Genomic DNA, 24,397 nt, shown 5'->3' on the forward strand with positions numbered 1-24,397 from the left:
CAGATGTATTGTTGTGTAAGTACTGTATGCCAGTGCTTAGGTTTGCTTCATTTTTGGCTGGAACTGCACCAAATATGTTTACACTTCCACTTTGTTTTATTCAACCAGAAGAAAAAACATGCAAAACAGTTCATGAATTTCAAAACAGGACAGTCACCTGAGTACGTAGAGAACTATGTTTTACTTTTAAATGATGCAAAGGCACAGAAAGCTCAATGGAATTTGGTTTGCTCATATTATATTTTTATATTTTACGTTTGAAACAGTATTTATTGTGTTGTTTTCTTTAAAACAGAACAAAAAACAACCATTATTCTCACTGATAAATTAGCACAATGAGATGTTGATATAGCATGTTACATATTAATGTTGTCAAAAGGTTATCTTAGTTGTTAGTTTGATGTAAATTAAAACAATCGTTGCTCAGAATATAATCAGAATGTCATATTTTGACATTCTGCTTATTATAGAGTAACAGTACCAACCTACAGTCAGCCGTTTAACAAACATGCAACTGTAACTTGACAGCAGTCTTAGCTTAATATGAGTGATGGCTGGTACTCCTTTAGTTTTCTTGGCATTTTCTGTCTTATTATTAATATTTCCAAACAACTGAATTTGTCTTTCTTGCAACGTGGGGAAAACATTTTGTAGCTCTCTTTCAGTCAGCTGACTATCAGTGCACAGTCAGGTAGGAGACTGGCAATGCTAGGCATCGACTACTTGATGATCCGTGCAGTTTCTCTGATGCCTTTCATTAAAAATTATTAAAAGGATTTAAAACGCTAAGAAACGTATAACAGAAAACTAACACTTTTAAAACCTTAATATCATGTTTTACTGATAACTGTCCATGTCTACCCTTGATAAAAGTGAATCAAACAATGTAAAATGGAATAATCATTTAAACTGGAGGCACCTCTAACTATTTCTATAAAATAAGATAATTATGTATTTTACACTTTACCATTCTAATTTGGTCATAGGCAGTATAGAATAACTTTCAATAAGTAATCCATGACTTCCTCTTTCTCTTGAGGACAGACACAGTTAATTTTCTCAACCATTTTTTTAAAGGTTAAGTCAATTTACATATTTGCATAAAACAAAATAATATTTTGCTGCAGTAGCATTATTTCATACTAAAAAAATTGAAAATCCAATATTTGGTTTGAGTACATTTATTGATTTACTCAAAAGATTCTGCATTAAAATAAACTTTTCTACAAAAAATAACAGGTGTGAAAACAAACTATTCACAAAGTAAATGCATCAAAAGTATTTTTCTTTGATTATACTTTACTTTTTTAAATTGAACCTTTAATTAGTCATGTGTAAGGCTCTGTTTCTTGTACACATTCATTTTAATTAGCCACTTTTCAAAATGGGTAAGATTAGAGAACATAACACTCATGTAAGATGGATGTTTTAGATCAAGATATATGAAAAAAAAGTATTCACTTATCCTTATTCTATCTATAACATATTTATAGTCAGAGCAATAATGAAACAGGTTAAAATAACTAGAGTTATTTTGAACCAGTCGGAAAAATGACTCAAGTTCATCCTGCCTCGAAGCACTTTGAAAAGGACGGTGATGGAAGTTAAAAAAATCTCCAAAGCTAACATATACCAATCTACTTCCCTTTTTTTTGAAACTATGCTGATACAGTAAAAGATGTATTCATTTAAAGGTTCTTTGTGCACCTTTACCAAGTGTGCCAATAAATATGTAAAGTGCTGCAGACATAAATATTTTTGACCCTTGCTAGCCAGTCATTCTATGCATATCTTTGCTGTATTGAACTTTTGTCTTGCTGTTTTTGGCAGTAATTGCAATGCAAATCACTAAACCACCCGAAATGTGAAATATGTTTCATTTTTTTCGTAGTGCTTACTATGTACTATTTTGCACATAGTAAGCAAAAATGTGCAGTATCAAAACTCTTGGGTCGTGCAATGGCATGTCCAAGTCATGCTTATAGAGAAGAAAATGTGGCTTGAATGGAAATTCATAACTCCAGGCTTTTTTTGGACTACTTTATGTCATGAAATAGAAGCCTTGCAGGTTACCCTCTTTCGTTTTTCTTTTTGCATATCATTAGGCTAGAAAACTGCTTCCTCTGTAAACAGATGAACACATCAGGATTCTGTTGTAGTTATAGCAGGGAAGGGAGAAGCTTGTTGTCATGTGTTCATGCAGGTCTTTTAAGACACTGACACTAATTTTCGTTGCACCCAGGGTATAGCTGTCAAGAAAGCCCAAAGTCAGTTGATTTCATTGATTTTTTTTCTTCTTCAAACTACCTTGCAGTAATGTGCTGTGTGACCATTTTGGACTGTGTGTTGATAATACATCATGTAACAGATTTTCTTAAAGACCATCCAATTTTTATTAACTTTTTTTTTTTTTTTTTTTTAGCAATTTACAAATTTTAAATTACATTTTTTTAATTGAGAAACTGTTGTGTGAGAGACTTGGTGAATGATTTTTGCTGAAAATTATTATTTCATAACAAGTGATTTTTTTTATTTTTTATTCCACGATTTAAATGTACTCAAATTAAAGGTTGGATTATTCTAAATTTTTCAGTGTAAAATCATGCTTCTGCAATAAAATATACATTTATTTCAAGCTTTTTTATACATCCTTACTGTGGATATCAATAAAAGTGGAGGGTGCTTTAAATTTTAGTTTTTAGATAAAAGTAAGACAACTTCAAAAAGATGTTACGATATGTATTAAAAATGTAGAGATTCTAATTTTTCATTCTGTTTTGAAGGGTCGATAAAAATAACATTGTCAAAGTTTTGTCTGTTTTCACTGTAGATATTGTGGGAGTTTCTTATCTACAAAAACATGCAAGTACGTTAATAATGTATGCATTTTGTTCCTGCAAAGTGGATTTCTCTAATTCTTCCGCTCCTTTTGAAATCTAAAACCTTAAGTATGTGCATTCTTTAAAAAAAGAGTTGGTGATAAGTTATAACGATAATCGTGCTGGGTGCATGTGTAAATATGACTAAAATAGACAATTTTAGGACTGGCCGTTGGCAATAAAATTTTAAGTTTTGCTAATATTTTGGAATCCAACAAATTATTGTTTTTAGAATAGCACAATTAAAAAACAAAATCACACTTGCAGTTATCTGAAACAACTTTCCTCACCAGTGTTGCATATCCTCCTTTTTTTCCCCAACAAAACCATTCAAGAACAAGGGCAGCATCACCTCTGCCAGTAATGAGGTTGTTTATTCTCCAAATTTTCTTCTGAGCTCAAACTGAGAGAAAAAACAGGCCATGCACAGCAGAGCACATAATCAAGCATTAGCTAAATAAAGCTTCAGAAATCCCAGGTTATATATTCGTGTGACAATATAACTCAGGGTATCATACCTGCAGTGACTGCATGTTGAACATGAACACCTTTTTAAGGAGGTTAGTGAAGTGAGCAGAGCACATTATTACACTCAACAAAGATGTGCAGAATTTTAAATTGGACATAATCTTCAAAAGAGGGCAGTGGGGAGTCATCAAGTCGTCTGTTTCAAAGATGAATAATTCTTTAAACTCCTGTTGAAAATGAAGGTTCTTCAAAATGACCTCATGTTAGAGCAGCAAAAATGAAACCTAAATAAGTCTCTGAAAGTGTACATGGAGATATTTTATTTTATCTGAAGATACATTTTTATGCCAATTTGTATTAAAATTCTGACTTTTTTGCTGAACACTTGCACTTTATGCAGTTTTGATGCTGAGATTATCTGCTCCAGAGGTCAAATAGCACAGGGAAGATTAGGGTTTAAATCAGGTTATAGGTATTGCAACCAAAGAAAAATTACTGAAAAGCAGATTTATAAATTGCAAACTGACAGCCATAGCAAGAGTAATTAATGTTGCAAATCAGTCAACAATCAATTAGTTGAAACTCTGAACTTTTCAAAATGTACTACATCTTATATCATGCCGATATGTTTGATTTCACTTCTTAATTCTGTTTTCTAAATTTTTATACGTCATTGTTTTTTAACACTGTTTACATCTAACATCTACTAGCATTAGTCAAGTTAGAAAGATACAGCATCAGTTTTTAAAATCATTGACAAGGCTCACCACACAGAGCGCCCTGTGGTCAGGGGAGAACCAAATATTGATTCCAATTTCTATTAATTTTATTAAATATTTTAGTGCAGTCATATTCAGTATATTAGGAAATAATTAAAAAGTTTTTGTCAGCAACTCAGTTCACTAAGTAAAACACATCATATAGATTCATTACATGTACTGATGTTTTATTTTTATTTGTTTAGATTTGGTTAATTCAACATTTTGTGCAAGAAAATTACTAAATGATAAAGTTTATTTAGTGACACTTTCTAATATGGACGTAATAGCCCTCTGCCAAGGGTGCCAAACTGCAGAGGGTGTAACAAATTATTCACATACTTTTTTTTTTATTGACTTACTAGTTTCAAACATTTCAAAACATCTTATGTTTGGAGTAATTCAATATCTTTTACTCCTTATTCCTTAATTTTTGACCTGACTGTAAGAAAATACTCTGTGCTGAGACTGCAAGAGAAAACTCTGACACACTTTGGCTGGTTAATAATGCTAACGTTGGTATTTGCAAAGAAATTTTCCTTTAATCAAAATGGTCCTTTAACTTATAGATGCCAGTTTGACTTTAGTTTAAAATCTAAAAGTATTTAGTTGGCTAAGTGTATTATTACACATTGCACAGAGATTCTTTAAAATAAAACGTTGATATTTTCAATCTTTTTTATTTTTAGAAAACAAAAAAACATGTTCAATTCTTTATTTTAATGGAAAGCACAATATTTCAACAATTTAAACCCTTTTTTACACTCATTACAAATTATTTGCAAAAATTGTGTTTTTTCTAAAATTTTCTAAAACTTTTATTGATAAAATATAATCTCATCCAAATTTGTGAAAGAGGGTTTTTACCTAGGGTGCCATTTATGTAGAAAGCAACACTGGTACCATAGCTCACTGTAAGCTGATGAAGACTCTCTACACTTTTGTGGCAGTGGTATTTGTGTGTGTCGTTGGCACATCGCTCTGTTTACAGACCTACTTATCGGAGCCCACGTATGCTGCTTTATTTGCTGATGTAGATTGGCTTCCAATCTCCGCTTAAACATGAGGCTTTACTGTATGTTTGCTTAACTGTCCAGCCATCCCATCTATTCAAACAGCGTTTCTTTCAGTTAAAGCTGTGTGCTTGCTGGGCTCTTTTTTCCCCTTTCCTTTTTCTTTTCTTTCCTGGGACCTTTTCTGTTATTTTGGGGACCAGATGGCGAGGAGCATGGAAGAGCCTCTTTGTCTGGGAGCCCCTGTGTGAAAAAAGGTTGTCCTCCCTAATGTAATCAGCAGCACCGGAAGGGTCCATTTTGGGCCGTGAAAGGAGACAATTGGGCCTGGACACGTCTAGATTACAGAAACGCAGGGTTCATCTGCCGACCCTGCCTTCTTTTGACCAAGGTCCTGGTGAGGAGGATCCTCATCTTTGATCAATGGAGGGTGGAGGTGCTGATGCGACCCCGTGCGGGCCAAAGGCCACCCCCTCCCCTACACCATGCCCTGTTTACCCTGTACTTGGCTGCCACTGACACCTCCTTCCGGAAAGAGCCAGGAATGGAAGGGGAGGGGGGTGCTGGCACTCCTGGGGAAAGGGAAGGGGCACCATGACCTGTCTAGACACCGTTGTTTCTAGTTGCTGTGGTGTTGCCAAGGGGATATAATGAACTTTGACCTCAAACATAGTTGGTTAGGAGATGCTGTGGTCAGTCAAGGAAGACAGTTTTTTTTTCTTCTTTATAATTTTTGGAGTTAGGGGTGGGGAAGTGAGGCTGCATATGGATGCAATCCACATTAAACACATGCTGCTTAGAAAGACCACAGGCATGAATTTACTGCCTTATATATTTAATATAGAATTGCACTTTGATTTGAAAACCATTTTATTGGACACAACCTGGATGCACTTGTGGAGTTATTTTTTTAATATATTTGCAGTAAGTAGCCACTAAATCTCTTGTTATTGAAAAATGAAGTAAAAATGATAGTTGCTATGGAAACTTGTTGACTGTACGGTATCATTCATTGCTGCGGTTCTTTAGTAGAGAGCTTCTTTGCTATCCTATTCACTGTGGCGACAAGATAAACTTTGGTCCATTCTTTGGCTTGTGTGTCACAGCTCCAGCTGTTTTAAACATTTGCATTATTGAAGACTATTCTAATGAGCAAATTTAGGCCACTAGCCTTTATAATGCATGTTTATTTCATTCAATGCCATGTTTTCCTGTCTTTCCCACTTTGAAGAGGTATTTTTAATAAAACAGTCATGACTGTATGTTTAATTTTGCCCTCTGAATAACTATACTCGGCATAAAGTTTTAAGCTTTTAGGTTTTCAGTTTTAAATTATGCTACTGCAGGAAAAAAAAGATTTTATCAAAGCATACTTATTGTTTTATCCATTTTAAAGGGTGGCTAAGAGAAATTTGCCTCAGTGACACATCATGTTTATACAGGAATACAGAAAGTCAAAAATGACTAAGTCAAAGGTCCTCAACTCTGTAGGTAACGTAAAATAGTAAATTACAAATTTTTTTAAGTATACATTATAAGTTAATAACTGTTCAGTTACATTTGATTTAGAATAGTTAGGTTTGCCATCACCCACTGTGGTATGAGTGATGAAGTTAAAAACAGCTACAGTTCTTTACTGGTATGTTCTCTCGTCTTTCCAATTCTGCAGACTTGGAATTAACAGGCCTTCAACTGTGTGACCATCCTAAAATGGAAAAGCATAAATTATGTAAATAGTTTAATTTAATTTATTTTAAATAAATAGTAAGGACCGACACCAAATTTGGCAGCACAGATTTAAGAAAAAAACATACAATACTTGAAGAAATGTTCTCTTGTCTTTCCAATTTTGAAGAGTCGTGTTAAAAAAAACAACTGTTTTTAATCATGTTTTTTTTAAGTTGAAGTTTGGCTTTCTAATGTCATGTTCACCTTAATTTGTGTAAAAGATGTGAAATTATGGAGGTTTTCTTTTAAGTAACCTTGATTGATTTTTTTTTTTAAACAATGTAAAATTACAAAGGGTAAAACGATGTTTTTATTTTCTTAAGAAAATATATTTGCACTGATTTAAATTTTGTCTTACTAACGCAGGATCTCAGTTGTTTCTGTGCATGGTAGTTTTTTATCTAGATTATTCAAAATTACTCAAAAGCAAATGTTGCAAAGTTAGGAAAGCATAATGAATACATTTTTATTTGTGATAGTGTCCTCAGTGAAACGTCTCATGCAACGTCTGTCCTACACAGTACCTGAGTTCGAATGCAATCTATAGTATTGAGTTTATTGAGAACCTGACTGATGGAGCCTCTGCACAGGAGCTGCACTGGTGATTCCACCATCATGGCTGCCGCCATCACCAGCCACGCCCTCTCGCCTGCCATTCAGGAGTGAGTTAAAATGGCAGCATGCAGCAAAATGAGTGAGGGTAACAGAAAAAAAAAGCAGGGAGACGCCCACCTCAGTGAACAAACACGATCGGCTGAGCCGCAGCTCGCCTCATCTCGTGTGCCAACTCAACAATGTTCTCAACAACGAGAACAATATTTTTGGCTAAATTGCGTCCATCTGGGTCCAGAGTTCAGTCCAACGGGGTAGCATCTAAATTTATGAAAAAGCTAAGGTCTTTTTTACATGACTATATTGAATTTTACGATACATTTAAATCTTTAGGAGCAGATCTAATACACCCCAAAACCCCAGTTTTGTAACAAATCTTTAGAATTGGGACGCCAGCAGATTTTTACTGCGCACCGGCTGCAACGTGGGGTTGTGTTGAGTCCTTCTGCACCAAATTTTTCCTTTTTTAAAGGTGCGGACTCTGATCTAAATTATTGAAACAAATGTTATTTATTTTTCAACTGCACATATTTCCTTTGAAATATTGTCTGTGACCTTCATTTTTTATTACAGTATGGATTTTTGATGCATCAGAACACTTTTATACATGTCCGTTACTAAATTTTACTGTAATTCAGGCTCTATAAGCATGTTATTGTTGAGGTTTAGTGTAGTAGGGTTGCACACTTCCACCAGTGTCCTTACAAATACCAGAAACTAGCTGCATGTTCTTCTTTAAGCTAATCCAAAAGTAAAAAGCGGGAAATTTACTCCATTAGTTCCAAAAATCTGTTAATCCAATACTAATATCTTCATTTCAGTGTTCAGTCTCACTACGCAATAACGTAGTGAGCTTGTTGGCAAGATTGTTTTTATTTTTTAATGATTCATTGCATATTGTTGCTGTATCTTAAATGGTAGCTCCTTATCCCATTTGGTTTTACTATGTATCATTTTAAAATTGAAAGTATTTAAATTATGTATGCAATATATATGTGCTTGACATCTTAGTTTAGGCATCTGAAATTATTTTAAATTCCACATTAATTTAAATCACTAAAAAAGAACAAAGTGGAAAGATCACAGATTGGCAAAGCCCTCTGCTTCTAGGCTAACATCTTTATGGATGTGATTATTTTGTCATCTCACTAATTAAAGGCTATCTTAATACAGCAACCTGACGCTGTTTCACTAAGCTCAACACTGAACATTTTTACACCCAGTCTGTGCGAAAAGCTTAAATTAAGAAATATACCCTGTCATTTTAAAGCTTGTAGCATTGGCTGCCACTTCTTAACAACTCTATTGCTAGACTTACTATATTCAAGCATCAGTGTGCAGAATTTAAAGGTAAATGTCTATATTTCATTATTTTTAGCTCTTCCCCACTCTCGCTGAATGACACTTTATTATTAGCTCTCGGTGTGTGAATGTTGTTTTTTTCTCTCCACAGTGCAGAGAGAGCTGTGTTGGTGGACTAGGAGGAAGATGTCACACTAAGGATGGGGTTTTTTGGCGATGATGTTGGTGCTGTTGATGCAGCATCGAGCTCTCACTTTGTGCCTCTGTCAGCTATGATCCGTAACCATAAAGTGAGTGACAGGCCATTCTCCGGGGGGAAAGCAGAGGTCTGAGGTGAGTCAGATGTATCCTTGACCCTGTCTAGCTGTGTGTCAGCAAGCAACATGAACTCAGTAAAAAGCAGGCCTGAACTGGCATGACTGTACATTGTAGCTACATCTTTATTTAGTATGTGTAAGGAGAATGTAACATAAGAAGCAACCAATCTGCTCAAGAGATCTACTTTCTACTGCCTAGACTCCCTTGACTTATGAAATTGTAATGCACCTCATAACTTAATACACTGATGTTTTTCATAGCTTAATTTGCACCTGTGTCCCTTGTGACAACTATGTTTTACAAACCTACCTGAGCTAATATTTTGTAACCAGTAACACTATTTTCTTTCATGCATTAAATACAGAACAGGGCGCCCAAACCTAGCTTTGGAATAATGCTTTGTTAATCAAAAGCAGAAGTTTTAGGTTAAAAACTTCGGGATGTCACATAGTTTTGAGCGTAATATATGTTGAAGTTTATGTTTTGAGGTGTGTAGTCACTCTAAACTAATATTCAAGGATGCATACCAAAAAGACAAAATGTTGATAATTGTTTAATTACTGGTAAATGTAGGCTGGTTACCAGTATCAAGGTATACCACGGTGCTAAGAGTTAGTTTCAGTGTTTCAAAAATATTTTGGGCACGCACACAAAGTTGGTGCAGTTTTCAGTCCTTTTAATGACATGTCAGAGAAAGTTTTCTTTGGCATAATATTGCAGTTCCCCTCTAACTTGAGTTTCTGCACACAGCCATTCAGCTGGCTTAAAGAATGCTACTACACTTTTTCATCTTTTACAAGAAAGCAAAATTTGGCAGTTTTGAAATATTTCCAGTTTCAACAAAACCAGGAAATTAATGAGGTTGCTCTGTATTTCAACAGCATTTGGCAAGTGTCTGTCAAGTCTGCAAGCAGCTGACTGTAGGCATAACCTGCGCTGATAGCCCCACTAATTATTAAGTTAATATTAGCGCTGTAAAAGTTTCGTCAAAAATGTAAATGTTAAAATTTCTAGTAAACTCTTGTATGCGTTTATTTAATATTTCCACTTTGGTTATTGTATCACAATAAAAATTATATTGAATTAATATTAATCAACATGAGTAATTAAATAGTAAAATATTTTTTGTTTTAAATTTAAGTATAAATACCAAGAAATATCCATGTTACCATGTTATTTCAAAAACATATCTGTTTCTGGCTAAGCACCAGGAAACAACAGCATATAATGTGTGTCCAAATTTACCTATAAAGTGGTCTAATTTCTTCAAAAATCCTGCTGATTTGGAGAAAGTTTGGAAAAAAAATCTGCCCCGCAATGCATATATGTGCATATGTACAAATCTATAAAATTAAACGAGTATCATTTGCAGATTACTGAGATTGTCAGATATGACAATGGGATTAAATTACACTGCATCTGACTATATAATTTGAGTGTGTTGGAATGAATCTGATTGAAATAAATTGTTTATAACTGTTTATAAATTGAATCTGTTTGCATAAAAATGAGCCTTGAGATGACAGCTGTTGTGAATTTGTGCTACGTTAATCGACTGAATTGAATTGATTCAATTCCATCAATTGAATTTGATGGAAATGTAAATCTAGAAGAAGTCAGTTTAGGTTGAATCTCGCAATTTGAACTGTACCTACAAAGTCAGCTCCATAAGAGCCTCAGCCAGTCCTTCAGTTATGTTTCCAAATTTCACAATGCTCTGTTTATCAGCTCAATTGAACTGCATCATGAAATTGGTTCTTTGAAGCACACTATTTGATAATGTATAAGCTTTACTTTCACAGCAAAACCTATGTTTGTAAGGTTCTAGATTGTATAATGTGTAAAATGGATTAGTAAAAATACCGTTTTTTGAAAGACTTTATGGACTTATCAATTTTTTTAATATTATTTAAAAACTATGATAGTCATTTGAGATAATATTAGTAATAAACTGTTGATAATTAATTTTGCTGTTTAAGTTATTTTTAACACTAGTTTTCTTGAGATCTATGACTCAAAATTTTACTAAATGCAATAATATAGCATTTAGCAACTTAGTATCCCCACTGAATGGAACTGTTGTAGTGAAGTTGTCTATTTGATATTAGATAACTCTTATTTTTATGTGGAGTCTAATTACATGCAGATGTTTTGCCAAAAGACTGATGGATTTTTTGATGTAATTTTTATTGTCATCACCATAAATATAAAATGCCTTGATGAAAATTTAAGCCACTTCCAGTCTCCTTAGTTTATATTATGTTTATTGCAACTTACATTGATATCACCACAAGTACCACAAAATATTTTATTAAATTACTTAATGTATATTCCTAGTTTGTGTTACTTTTTTCACAGCTTGTATTGCCTTTGCCATAAATACCATATAATGTCTATAACACACATTCATTATTTACTTTTTTCTGATTTATATGGTAATCACTATAAATGCCACATAATCTTTCGGTCATTTTTGCAAATCTGTAGTTTTTATAACTTTTCCTATAAGTTTTACCAAAAATACAAAATATCTTCATAACATAATGGAGCTATATTTGTATTATCTTGACTTTTATCTTATTCATACAATATTTCAATAATATATAAAATCAGTTTCACTTATTTCTAGTTTGTTTTACATTTCCTATTTACTTATGGGATCTTGACTAAAACCTCCCAGCAAATAGCCTGAATAAATTTACTAACATTTATCCTCTTTCCTTGTTTGCATTACTTTTATGGTGACTTAAAATATAACCGCTACAAATCTAACAGAAAATTGTCCTACAACTTTATGCTCCTTTAGAGTTTTGATAGTTTGCAGTACTTTTTACACTGCAAACTAAAAAGTTTGCAGTGTAAAATAATTATAAGTTATTATTAATTATAATAACTCATAATTGCCACAATAATCACAAAAATCTTTACGTTTCACTTATTCCAAGTTTCTATAAGTTTTACTCTTAACCAACGTAATTAAAATAAGTATTACAAAATATTTGGATAATGTTTAAACTCTACATTTCTCATCCCTAATTTCATATTAATTTATTGTCTATCTATAAATATCTTTATAGCATTTTATGTTCACTTCGATTTGAACTTTTTTCATGACTTTTGTCATCATTGTCATCATCATCATCATCATCACCACCATCATAATAAGCAGCATCACCATAATAAACATCACAAAAAATCTTCAATTACTAGTTGATTTTGCCTTTACTGTGATTTATGTTAGAATTGCCATACTATTATTCATAGTGATTCCAACTGGTCCAGTATTTGCAAATATTTTCTTTGTTTTATCCTTAAGACTTAAATCAGGAAGTATTTTTGAAAATGCATACATACATACATACATACATACATACATACATACATACATACATACATACATACATACATACATACATACATACATACATACATACATACATACATACATACATACATACATACATACATACATACATACATACATACATACATACATACTGTATATACATTGTCTACACATGCCTATCCACATAGGATCACAAAGGGGTTGGTGTCTAAACCCACTGGTCACTGAGTTAAAAAATAAATAAATAAATAAATAAATAAAAAAGGCTTAGTTTTCAGTGTGCTCAAACTTGGTCAAAATTGGTCTACAAATAAGAGAATGTGGATCTGATGTTTTTAAAAATAACACTCTGAAATTAATTACATTAGTTCTACTTCTCAATGAGCAGAAAGAAAGACTAATAAAAGTCGATTATAGATCAAATGTGTTGCTAGCATTAAAAAAAAAAAAAACAGTCCACAGGTGTGTTTTCTAAGTGATCCAAAGAATTTGAGCTTAAAAGTTCTGGATCCTTCTTCAAGGGTCACTCAAACCCTGTGTGTGAAATGAGAGTTGCTTGGGTGTGACTTTTACCAGAATGCATCCACTTCCTATTGTCTGCCCAGTCAACTTCTGCAGGCCCCAGTACCCTGACTTCCATACATGAGAGATCAAGGGTTACCAAGGTGCTTTTAGAAAGGAGGGCTCAGTGTGAGAGGGGACAAACTGGTCCACAAAATACTCATTTCCTTTGCATGTTAGATGCCCTAGTGGGGATTCAAATAGGGTCACTGACACTTTTTCCCCCTCCCATCGTTGTCCTTAATGAAACTGTTGCTTGCCTTTTCAATGGCTTGGGACCTCTACAGTATCTGCTGCCTGTACAGTACGCAGCTTGATAATATGGTGAGTATGCCCTAAAGAAAGTTTGTTCAGACTCTGGCTGTTTATTCGACAGTACCAGACAGAGGCACCTCGTGTAGAAAAGGTAAAAGTAGTTCTGTCCACCTCTCATTCTTGCAAAAAAAAAAAAAGTTCAGCCACTGAGCCACGGCATTAACTTGTATTCTAACAAGATTAAAATATATTCGTCCTGGGGATTAGCATAGTTAGGTGTCCTTTTGCCTCTTTTTTCCCCCCTGCACTGGTGCGTTGACAGTGGGCTTTGATCTGTGTTGCGAGGCAAGAGTCCTGGCTTGGACCTAGCGATTCGAGTGCCAAGTGTGAAATTGGCCTGATGTCATCCCTATTCTTCACCTTTTACATCTTTCACCACTTTAATTATGTTTCCGCCACAAAGCCTGGGCACCTCTGAGCAGATTCCACTCTGGCCGTAGGAAGCATTCAGAAACTGTGGGTAAATGACACAGTAGGGGAGGAGGAGGATGGTAGGAGAGGTCATAGCAGGATGGGGCCCTTTTGTGTGCAGAGATATATACACTGATACTTTACTTGATGCATCCCACACTCTCTTCAGTAAGTTTAAGTTTCTGTAGTTTTCTTTGGACCAATAGGCCAATACATATTGATGTACACCAAAGTTTTAAAAAGTTACGGCTTCAAAATCTCCCATAAAATTCTGTCATACTATTATTATCGTTTAAAGTTGAATGAAATGCCAGATAAATCAAAATAACTGATAAGAGGTTTATAGAGCATAGAGTAAGGCAGCAATGCACCTCCCCCACTTGGTGCTGTGCACTGGTGGTCAGCTAGCTGGAAGCAGGCTACTGTATGTTTTCAATGTACAATAAAGAAATTCCAATAGATAGTTGTGATTTAGAAATTAAAGAAGCATTAACTCTCACAGCTAGCGTGTAACTAGTGTCTGCTAAGCAGCAAATTGCAGTCTGGCCACTTTAGCAGGTGGTCTGACTGATAAACAAGCATAATATCAACTTGGTAACTTTGTGCTAGACTATAAAGAGCAGATCAGCAATAGGAGATACTATTCAACAAAATAAACCCTTGAATTGAAAACTAATTCACCATGTATTATTAAAAAAAAACAACATAAGATCTAATTTTTAACAGAGCAAAATTTTTGGAGCTCACCAAAGGAGCAATTAATGCTGAAACCGCCACTGTCTGTAGGCACGGGCTGGCATCAGATTATTAGGTACGATAACTGAAAAATAAAAACATTTTATGGTTTCACACTATTAACAAAAAAATCAGAAAAAATATGGAACAGTTTATTTTAAACTGAAAACTATTTAATCCCACTGTCTATGATTACCTAGCAGACTGATTATTGCACTTTTTTTTGTGTTTTCTCTGATGCTTATTGGCTGTTCTTGTTTCTCCTGACTGAAAATATTTTCCTACCGCCTAATTTGTCTTTATTGTAATGAAAGGGAAAGTGTAGTAAGATTTTTTTCAGCCAGGAGTCCAGCAGTGCGTAGCAACAAGTGGCGGAGGAACAGAACTGTGTTACTAAATACAGACATGGAAAAATAAAAACACTAAAATCAGTATGACAGAAAGGTTTTGTGCTCCACCCCTTTAAAAATCTTGCTGTGTCAGTAATTTACCTATGCTTAGTCTTTCTGTGTGAAATATGCTATGTAACACTGTAAAGCATTTACTAATGAGAAAGTATTGCAGTGTAAAAGTCAATAAAATGTAATGTTAACTTAAAACTTGTTTAACATTTTTGTTTTCACTCTGCCTGAATTTTACATGAGACGTCTATTTTGACTGTAAATACCTTATATATTATATATTGCGTTCTCAGTATGTCTTTCACACTAGAGGATTGTTTGTGGTGCACCACCTCCCATCTTCATTTCCTGTGTAAATAATTATCGGTTTCTCTGCGGATGTGCCAATGTGAAAAAGATTTAAGGAGTCATAAGATATCTTTCTCATAAAGCGATAAAAGATGTTTAAAGATGGTGGATGTCCGTTTCCTTCTTGGTCTCCTCTTGGACTCTCTATTAGCATTAACTTCCAGAATCAACATATCTGAAATCATACTAAATGAAGACATGAGTAGAGTTATCTGCTGCAGGTAAAATATTAACTGCTCGTATCTTTTGACAGAATCTCACTTGAGAAATCTTTAATCTCCTTTCCCAAACCATCCACAGATAACGCATTTTCTCTTAATTTCCAGGAGAATGCGCCCATGTTGCTAAACAGCTTTAGTTTCTGTTCATTCATTGGTGTCCCTATCTGAACTTCCCGCAGCTCCTCTTCCTGTGAACATTCAGATGAAGATTCCTATTGGTTGAATGAAGGATCAAAACAACAGTGGAGTGTGAATGTGTGCGTGTATACACGCGCGCGTGTGTGTGTGTGTGGGAGAGAGAGAGAACTAACAGAAATGAATGGAGTCTGGGGAATGTGTGGGAGAATAAAATGAAATACAGTGATAAATGTGTGTGGGGGTGTGTAGGTGTGTGTAAGGCAGACTTAGTGTATGAGTTTAGAGAGTGAGAAAGCTGTGTGTGGAGAATGGGTTACTAAGAGAGGCGGAGGTGGGGTAGAGAGAAGGAGGGAGGGAAGGGGGGACAGCCACCTGCAGCCATGACGGGCTTTGACCTTCATTGCTCTCTTTACCCTCCCTTCCCCCACCCCCTCCCTATCTCCCCCTCTCTGCTCCCCATTTCTGCCTCGCGATAGAAGCTCAGGCTCCTTTCAGAGGCAGCGAAGAAGACTGACCGTCTCGAAGACAGTGCTGGGAGCAGCCCCCAATCTGCTCCAACGCTAGTCGCTGGCCGTTAGACATGGCGTTCAAAGACTAGCGGTGCAAGTATGGAAATGCAGATAAGGCATTGTTGAGGAAACATGCCTGGGAATTGTTCAAGGTTTTCACTTGCATAATGTTTGGATGTTTTTTTGTTTTTCTTTTGCAAATGTTTTAATCTGGAAACTAATGAATGTGATTTTGATTAGATTTCATGGAGATTTCTTATGTTTACACATACATTTGTGAACATGTAATGTATTTTTTTGAGTAAACCAACATAATAAAGGTTTTATGTATGTATATTCACTAGATGACTACAAAAAGAGCCAGAAACCTACTCATGTATAATCTCCAAGGTTTTATTTACTCTTTTCCGGCTTTTCAGGAGGCAGTTAATTACACAATTAATACATGATACAAATTATGTACATTTATACCAAAGAATACTTCCAACATAAAATAAAAAATAGCATTGTATTCTACAACTCTGTGTTGTAATTTCATTTAAACATGTTCATATATAGATAGATATACGCTGATGAGTAAATTCATAATGTCGTACCAGCAGTTCTCATAAAGGCATTAAAACTTGAGTAAGTCTGCATTTGAAGTAACACTGCTTCTCTGATTCGGCACAGTTCTGTTTCAGGAAAAAAAGTTCCAACTCGAACTTTTTAAGGCAAAGTGTGTTTCTGTTTGGTGGATTTTTCTTTCTTTTTTTTTTATTCACACACACTTTTTGCAGATGCACAACAAAAGAAAAAAAAAAACACATTGAAAAAAAGGCAAAAAAGTCCACAATTTGGTATGGATACAGTCTGAAACTCGATCATACTTTTTTTGTCCATAAAGACCAAAGTTAATAAACACAGTTGTTTTTGCCCAAAGTACAACAAATTGCAGCTTTCATGCAAAAAAGGCCCCATAAACTTTTTTTTTTCATTCACAAAGAAAAACAAACAAAAAGGAAACAAAAAGAAGTTATTGCAAGATAAACAAGCAGTGTAAACACCTCAGATATCTATTCTAAAGCAACACTGGTCATTGGATAGATTTTTTTCTCAATATAATCTATATAAATACACATATGAAGTCCTTTCAACAACGATAAGAGATTTGTAATACAGTCACTGACGGAGTTCCCTTCTTTTTATGATATATGGATATGCAATAAAAATGTAAATAGAGAAAGATTTACCAAGAACATCCAACATCCTGCATGTAAAAGTCTAAAGAGTGCGCAGAAATGGTTGTCATCATTGTCTTTATGCTACAGAGTTGTTTCTGTGACTCAAAAGGCAGCATTATAGCCTTTGTTTAGCTACAAAAAATTATTTATATTGCTATTTTAAACTATAATAGCTGCACTGATGCATTGGCATATAATGAAGAGAACACGCACATTTATTTAAAGGCTGTGAGACGACCATAATCATATAAGCAAGGCCTACTTTTGTGTGTTAGTTACAAAAGAAAATAAAATATTTTTTTTGCTCTTTCACTTCCAGTGGCGGTTTTTGAGATATGGCTATCTCCCCAGGGCGGCCTGGTCTGGGTGCGCCATGACACAGAAGGGAGAAAGAACACATCTTAAACTGAGAAAATTATGAAAAGCATAGTATAATTAGTGGTAAAAAAAAATCTCTACTGATATTTTCTGTAATTCTTATGTATTATCTCTATTTAGAGAAAAAAGATTATTTTTAGTGATGCACCAATTTGATTTTTTCTGGCCAATATTCGGCTTGGTATGAGGTGCTAATTCTCATTTTTATGAATTCAGATTTTTTTATGTTAACAAACTAAGACACATCAAAGAGAAAATAAAATGTTTTGCAGCTTCTTTGATAGGTGTAGTTTTAATTCAAACAGCAAATGTTGGAAGTACAAAATTATTGCAATTTATGAATGAAGAATATATCCCTAGCCTTAACTTGATTTTGAACCAAAGACAACTACATCAGAGTACACACTGCTAATTGATGTGTTTACAGACACAAAGTAAAAAAAATAATTAAATAAACAAATGATGCAATTTTGATGTATGGCCAGTCCATCGGTGCATCCCCAACTCTTTGTGTTGTAAACAAACATAACAACAAAAATTTAGCTCAATTATAGGTTCAATATGTGTATCTCTAAATGATTCTGCTGAATTATATAATAAAAACATTCTCTGTAAAATAGTTTTTGGGTGTGGGTTTTTTACATGTATTGGGGGGGGCAAAAGACAACCTCGCCCAGGGTGCCATTCCTGCAAGAAACGCCACTGGTCACTTCCAACAAACTGCATTACAACAACAACGCTTGGGGAACAAAATTAAATAAATAATTAAAAAATAATAATAATGCAGTGCCCAATTAGCCCTAACAAATTTCGCTGTCCACTTTGCACGCAAAAATCAACCAAGAAAACCAAGCGAGCATGGCATTAGAAAAACCTTGTTAGCATATTTAAATTCACAGTAGCCTGGATGCAGCAGAAAAATATTCTTTGGACTTCAGTTTTTCTTTTTTTTTTCTTTTTCTTTTTATTAATTTCCCACTTTACTGACAAGTAAAAACGTCAAGTGCCAGTTAGTTAAAATGTAACACGATGACAATCATGGATAGTAGTAATCCTTATACGGCTTATAAAAATGGAGAGTGTAAGCATGTGTAGCCCCGGGAAGGGGGCGGGGACGACAAAAACAATGAAAACGTACCTTTATACATCTTTTATAGACGTGATATTGCAGAAATATCTCTCTGTTTTTTTTTAAAACAATTTATGCTGGTAAAGGCTATACACTGGCCCTTTATTCGATCATATTATTGCATTGTAGGCTTGATTACACCTCCCATATAACGAAAAAATCACTATAATATTCCCATAGGAACCTATAGAGGCCTATGGTTGGGTTAGAAATTCGTGTAGGGAATCTATTCATTTGTTATGGTTTCTTGGAGCCATTGTGTACATCCATGGTGAGTGATAGTTAAAGTATCTGCAGTGGTAACATTAAATATTCCTGTAAGTAGAGTTTTAATCTCTATATAAATCTATCATAGGATTACTATAGGTTCTTTTTCGTCAGGAGGTTGCTGTTTACTTCTCTGGGAATCAATCGCTGTCTGATTTCTCGTCTTTCGACGTGACGGTGGCGTGATTGTAGAGTCCCTGCGCCATCAGGTGCAAGGCCAAACTGTTCTTGGTGCCGCTGGCCTTTTTGATCTTGGCCCTTTTGTTCTGGAACCAGATCTTGATCTGGGATTCGTTCAGACCCAGCTCCTGCGCCAGATTCTGCCGCCTCTGCTCCGTCAAGTACCGGTTGGTCTGGAACTCCGACTTTAGTCTCTGCAGCTGCTCTGCTGTGAAGGCCGTCCGTGGTCGCTTGTCCTCTTTGCTGGTCGTTTTCTTCTTTGGTTTGCGAGATCTTGGCCCTGAGTGGGGTGGAGAGATTGGGGAGCGGGAGGTGGAGGGGTTTCAGAAACACACGCAGTTGTTTGTCAGTATATATAGAAGAATAATTGGTCAAATAATTGTCATAATAATTGAGTGCTGATTTTTTTTCTCGCCCATTTGCCATGTTGTACTTTTCTAGTTTTGTCCATAAAAGCTCCAAAAAGTCGAGGTATGTATGGTCAGTACGAAATTTAACTATTTCCCAAAATGTGTAGTAGAAAGTTCTATTTCGTACCCAATAAGCTGCAGTGTAGAGAATTTCCCATATTATCTTATGGTATTACCATCAGTAGCTCGATAAAAGTTATTTTAGTACAATCAGGGTTCAAAATCTTGCATACTAACTAAGAATCAACGGGCGCAAAACAAGAGTCAGAATTTAAATATGGAAATAAGGCGTAACACAATGGTTTCAGATCATCACTGACAATTAAACAGCAATTTACTCGAGATTTGAGCGTTTCAGTGGACATTTATCACCACCACTGATGAACGTACTTCTCTACAAAGATTAATAAACAGATTAGAATAGCTTAAATACAAAACAGTTTGTTTGCGAAGACGAAATGGCAACGTGTGGAAACGAATAAGGATACGAGTTGAGGAAGCAGCGAACTAACCACAAACCAGCCAAAACATAAACCAAAACAGCTCCGCCAGGAACATATTTTTTATGGTTTCGACCAAACTACCTCACTAAAACGTGAATCTTATAATATTCTCCCAATTTGCATTATGGAAATTAACATCAATTGCACCCAAAATCCGTGCGTAAAGCACACTTTATAACAAAAGGTCACTTTTTCCCCCCCGAATATTTATTCTAATCGCCCAAAATGCATGTAAACAAACATGCTCATCTGGTGCGTGCTCAGTTCGGTTTGTGTTTCTGTAAAACCAAAAAAAACAACAAAAAAAAAACACCAAGAAAACACATCAAAAGTAAAATTATCTGAATAACTTAAACTCATATCTTTCGCTCTGAAAACTTGCAGAAAAAGACAGCAAACAATGGTTCAAAATCTGTCGTAAGCTCCCAAATGCAGTCATGCCTCCCTGTTGCCCCCTCTCTTACAAACACAGACACACATCAGACACACACTCACACACGCACACACATTGAACATTTACCGACACCGTCTAGTCTTTAGGCTCTCATATTAACAGACTTCTGCAGGAAAAGTAGAAGAATCCGTGTGTTTGTTGCTCAGTGAAGAATTAAGAATAATTTTGCTGCCACTACCTTGTCGCTCTCATTCTTCCTCCCTTACTTTCTGAAAAACTCCTTGGCAGACGGACGTGAACAGAATTTTGGATCTGAGCTGCTCCCATAACACGTTCAGTCACTTTTCACCTGAAAAGACGGCCTGCTAGCTCTTCAGATCCGAAACAGTGCGCGAAAACATAAACGAAACAGACCCATAATCAACTCTATATGTTGAATGAACTGTAGCCCTGCAACTGGTAGTAGTCCCCCACGCCACTCTATAGTATAGCATTACATAATGCATGAGAACAAGTTGTACTCCACTTTTATATGCACGTCAAAAAATATTTAAAGACGTTTCTACTTCTCAGTGAGACGATAAATTACAGGGAGTTTATTAGTTAGTTTATAAATATACCAAAAAGTTGACTGCTGCATCTTGAGCATTGCTATATCATTGCTATAACCCCAAATATAACTTTTAGAAAGCAAGCCCAGACTCTACAAGTGCATCAATTGGTAGTTTTAAGGCTTTCCCTCGCCTGGAAGAGGCTCAGCGCGCCTGTGTTTACTTGCAAAAAAATAAAAAATAAATACTCCAAGAGTCTCGAATTTTCATTACTATACTGGGAAACAACCTATGCGTAAAGTTTTAAAAATGTGTCACTAATAATATTTTTGTCGAGAGCTAAAAATAAAAATAAAATGTAAAGATTCTGCTCGCCGACACTAATTATTTATCCTATTTTCTCAAAAGGCCTGCTCTCCTCGTTCGAGAATTCTAGTTTAGGTTTAATAATAATGAGATAAATTATTTAAGTTTGTTGGAACCCGATGGCACGTTTTTGCGTAAATTCTATTTCTGAATGCAGATTGAGGTTCAATTACATTTTTTTTTGTATTTAGAAAAGTATTTTTTTTCGCTTTGTGCGCTACACAGCGATCGTTCTCCCTACTGCAGCTAAAACTCGGTCAAGCCATCCTGGGTCAGTGTTACGGGGTATTTCAGGTTACAGAAAATATACGGGGATGTAGTAAAACAGTCACCAACCTGACGAAGGCCTGTCCGAGTATCTGGTGCAGTAGACCCAGGCTGGCCACAACATGGGCTGCGACATGGATGGGTTGGAACTGGCTTGGGAACTGTCTGAGTCTGAGCTTAGGCACTGGTCTCCGCTCTCCCCGCTCGGTTTCAGGGACTCCTCGGCGGCTTTCGCGGGCTTCTTGGGCCCGGTGACTGTGTGTGGAGTGGAGGTCCCCTCCGCTGGCACAGTGCTGCCCACCGGCTCAGTCTGAGGGGCGGCGGGGCTGCCGCGGCTCTCCCGCGACGCTGGGCTGCTCTCATCGAGGTGAGCGTCCACGTCCTTCTTGCGTCCGAAGTCCGGCCGGAGGATGTTGTCGATGAAAAAATTGGTGACCCGGTGCGGGATCTGCAGGTTCCCGGGCGCCTGTAGCAGGGGGAGGATGGCTCTATTGGATTCATCCGCGGACTCCTGTCGCTCCACCGCATCTCTGTTGCCGTGATCATTTTCTTCCATACTGATTCACTTTCCCCCACTTTATGCTCTTTAACCCCTTTGTCGCTCCCTCCGCAGCAAGAAATTTTGCGAAGAACTTTGAGGGAAATTACCCCAAAAAACTGCACGGGTAGAATAAATCAATAAAACAACTCAGATACCAGTGAGTGCCTTGGACACCACGCAAAGCCTTGCCGTAGTGTCCTTTGAGAAAAGCATAATTTGTCTCATATATTCCCTTAAAATCGGGTTACAAGTGATATCTTAGAGCTAAAGCGCTTGCCATTTGCGCACCATCCAAATTTATACCACCATCCGATTTGTGCGTCCTCGGGAATGCCTACACCTAAACTAAACTAAGGGTAAATAAAGAGGCTCCTAAACTGATGCTCTAATACTCTCACTCTGGAGTTTTGTTCTTATTTTCAATGCGAGCCCCCCGAGTGACGTTCTCCCACCCTCCTCCCAGACACGTGCCTCTGACCAATAGGACGGCAGAAACTGGGCCACATGACGCAGACTACGGAGCAGTCTACAAACGCCCCATCCTCGCCCTAGTAAAAGGGGAAGAGCCCTGAACATGTACGAGGAGGAAAGCCTAATTTGAATCCGGTGCATGCACACAGATACACCCAGTATTTCATGACATGTTGTACTTTATTTTTCTCAGGACTTTGAGAAAATGTGCATTGAGTAGAAAAACAAAAACAACGGTAGGGTTGACATGTTCAGCCATGAGGATCCACTGGGTTTAACAATCTCAATAATACACAAGGAAATGAGATTTTCATTTGTTTAATATGCTCCAGAACATATATGAATAATGTGAAGTTTAATTATGGTGACTTTTGGAGATGAAAAGTAGAAATACTCATCAGCTGATTAACAGTTGAAAATTTGCCTAAATCAAAACTAATTCTGCACCTGACCTATTTAGGAGGGAATGCAACATATCCTGGTGTGTCACGTAGAAGTGAGGTGCTGTTTGATGAATTTAGGCCCACTTGTAACGCTTGTGATCAATTTAAGCGGTTTATAGTGTAAATAAAAACGCTTTACGTATAGCCAGCTGGTGTGGATTATGCGTAAAAATCAACATTAGGAGATGAAGTAAAACAATATTGGATTTCTAAGCTGTTATATCACTATATTAACATTTACTAGATCATTGAACTTAACGACTTTTCTTTATATGTGTTTATTTCCTGCAAAATAGCGTCACTTCATCTTGTAATATGCAACTAAAAAGCGTGATAATTAAAGCTCGATGGCCAGAAGAGCCAACACTGATGTGCTTTTAGTATTTTAAATGTGATTGCTTTCTCCTGCCGTGCCGCCTGCGGTCGCCCCAGAACAGGGTTCATATCCCTTTAAAAGAAATCAGTGATGCAAACAAACTGTTTTGTGCGCGCCGCTCGGGATCCGGAGTCGCGCCAAAGACAAAACTTTGAGTAACTTTGCTGACCACCTCCAAAGCCGAGTTTTCTCTGCTTTTCTCCCCCAATCAGTGAGGACGAACGGTGCTCCTCTGGCGTTTTGGAGCCGTCAATAAGGAGGAATCTGCAGAAAGAGAGGCGGTGAGAGTGACTGAGTTAATTCTTTAGTATCAAAAAAAACGTGCGTTGTCTTTTCCTCTTTTATTTTTGTTTGCAAATTTGGGGTACGTGTATATTTTCTAAAATGCTATCTTGCGTCTGACATGTTTTGACCTTACTTTGACGGATGTGATCGTATAGCATTGTTTTATTATTGCTTGAATGTTTTTCTAATATTAGCTGTTTCTATTTGAAATTTTGCCATATGAAACTACTTTCGTCACATTTGGCTAGCTTTGCAGGAAAAATAAAATCGCATTTTATTTTTTCGCCTTTTTGATTGCTGCTTTGTTTATAAAGAGTACAGGTATTGTTTTTTGCTATTGTATTTTTTTTTTTTTTTTAGCTAATTCTGGTCAAATCCCTAACTTATATGTGTCCAGTATTTAGTTTTTAAATAATATTAGAACAATAGCTTCATTGTGAAGTTAAAAATGCCTATCTTATTTCCGAGCCTAAACATTTGAATTTTGATTACCTGACTAAGACCCACCGCTTCTATGCGTCCAGTCCAAACAGTGGCAAGTTGAGAGTGA

At 36.0% G+C, this 24,397-nt stretch overlaps 1 protein-coding gene and 1 long non-coding RNA gene across 2 annotated transcripts in view; one reads left to right on the forward strand and one right to left on the reverse strand.

Annotated features, from left to right (window-relative positions):
* The window catches only part of LOC102234602, a 29,963-nt gene extending 13,845 nt beyond the window's left edge, over window positions 1-16,118 (forward strand). Inside the window, exons 4-5 of the long non-coding RNA XR_312696.2 lie at window positions 8,912-9,093; window positions 16,031-16,118. This is a non-coding gene — a long non-coding RNA (uncharacterized LOC102234602). The remainder of the gene's footprint in view (window positions 1-8,911; window positions 9,094-16,030) is intronic.
* Window positions 16,119-19,174: 3,056 nt separating this feature from the next.
* en2 (engrailed homeobox 2) lies at window positions 19,175-24,115 on the reverse strand. Its single transcript, XM_005798583.2, has 2 exons — window positions 21,801-24,115; window positions 19,175-19,520 (listed from the first exon to the last, which is right to left on the reverse strand). Exons 1-2 carry the CDS (start codon window positions 22,285-22,287, stop codon window positions 19,201-19,203), a joined length of 807 nt encoding a protein of 268 aa, XP_005798640.1. The 5' UTR covers window positions 22,288-24,115; the 3' UTR covers window positions 19,175-19,200.
* Window positions 24,116-24,397: the final 282 nt, after the last annotated feature.

This window comes from Xiphophorus maculatus, chromosome 21, assembly GCF_002775205.1.
Source record: "Xiphophorus maculatus strain JP 163 A chromosome 21, X_maculatus-5.0-male, whole genome shotgun sequence".
NCBI lineage: Eukaryota > Metazoa > Chordata > Actinopteri > Cyprinodontiformes > Poeciliidae > Xiphophorus > Xiphophorus maculatus.

What these genes read in the sequence shown, in the direction of transcription:
- en2 (XM_005798583.2), bottom strand. Translation starts at nt 22,287, where the DNA reads ATGGAAGAAAATGATCACGGCAACAGAGATGCGGTGGAGCGACAGGAG. An exon ending in CTCGGACAGGCCTTCGTCAG is followed by an intron (nt 19,521 to 21,800) that starts GTTGGTGACTGT and finishes CACCCCACTCAG; the next exon opens with GGCCAAGATCTCGCAAACCA.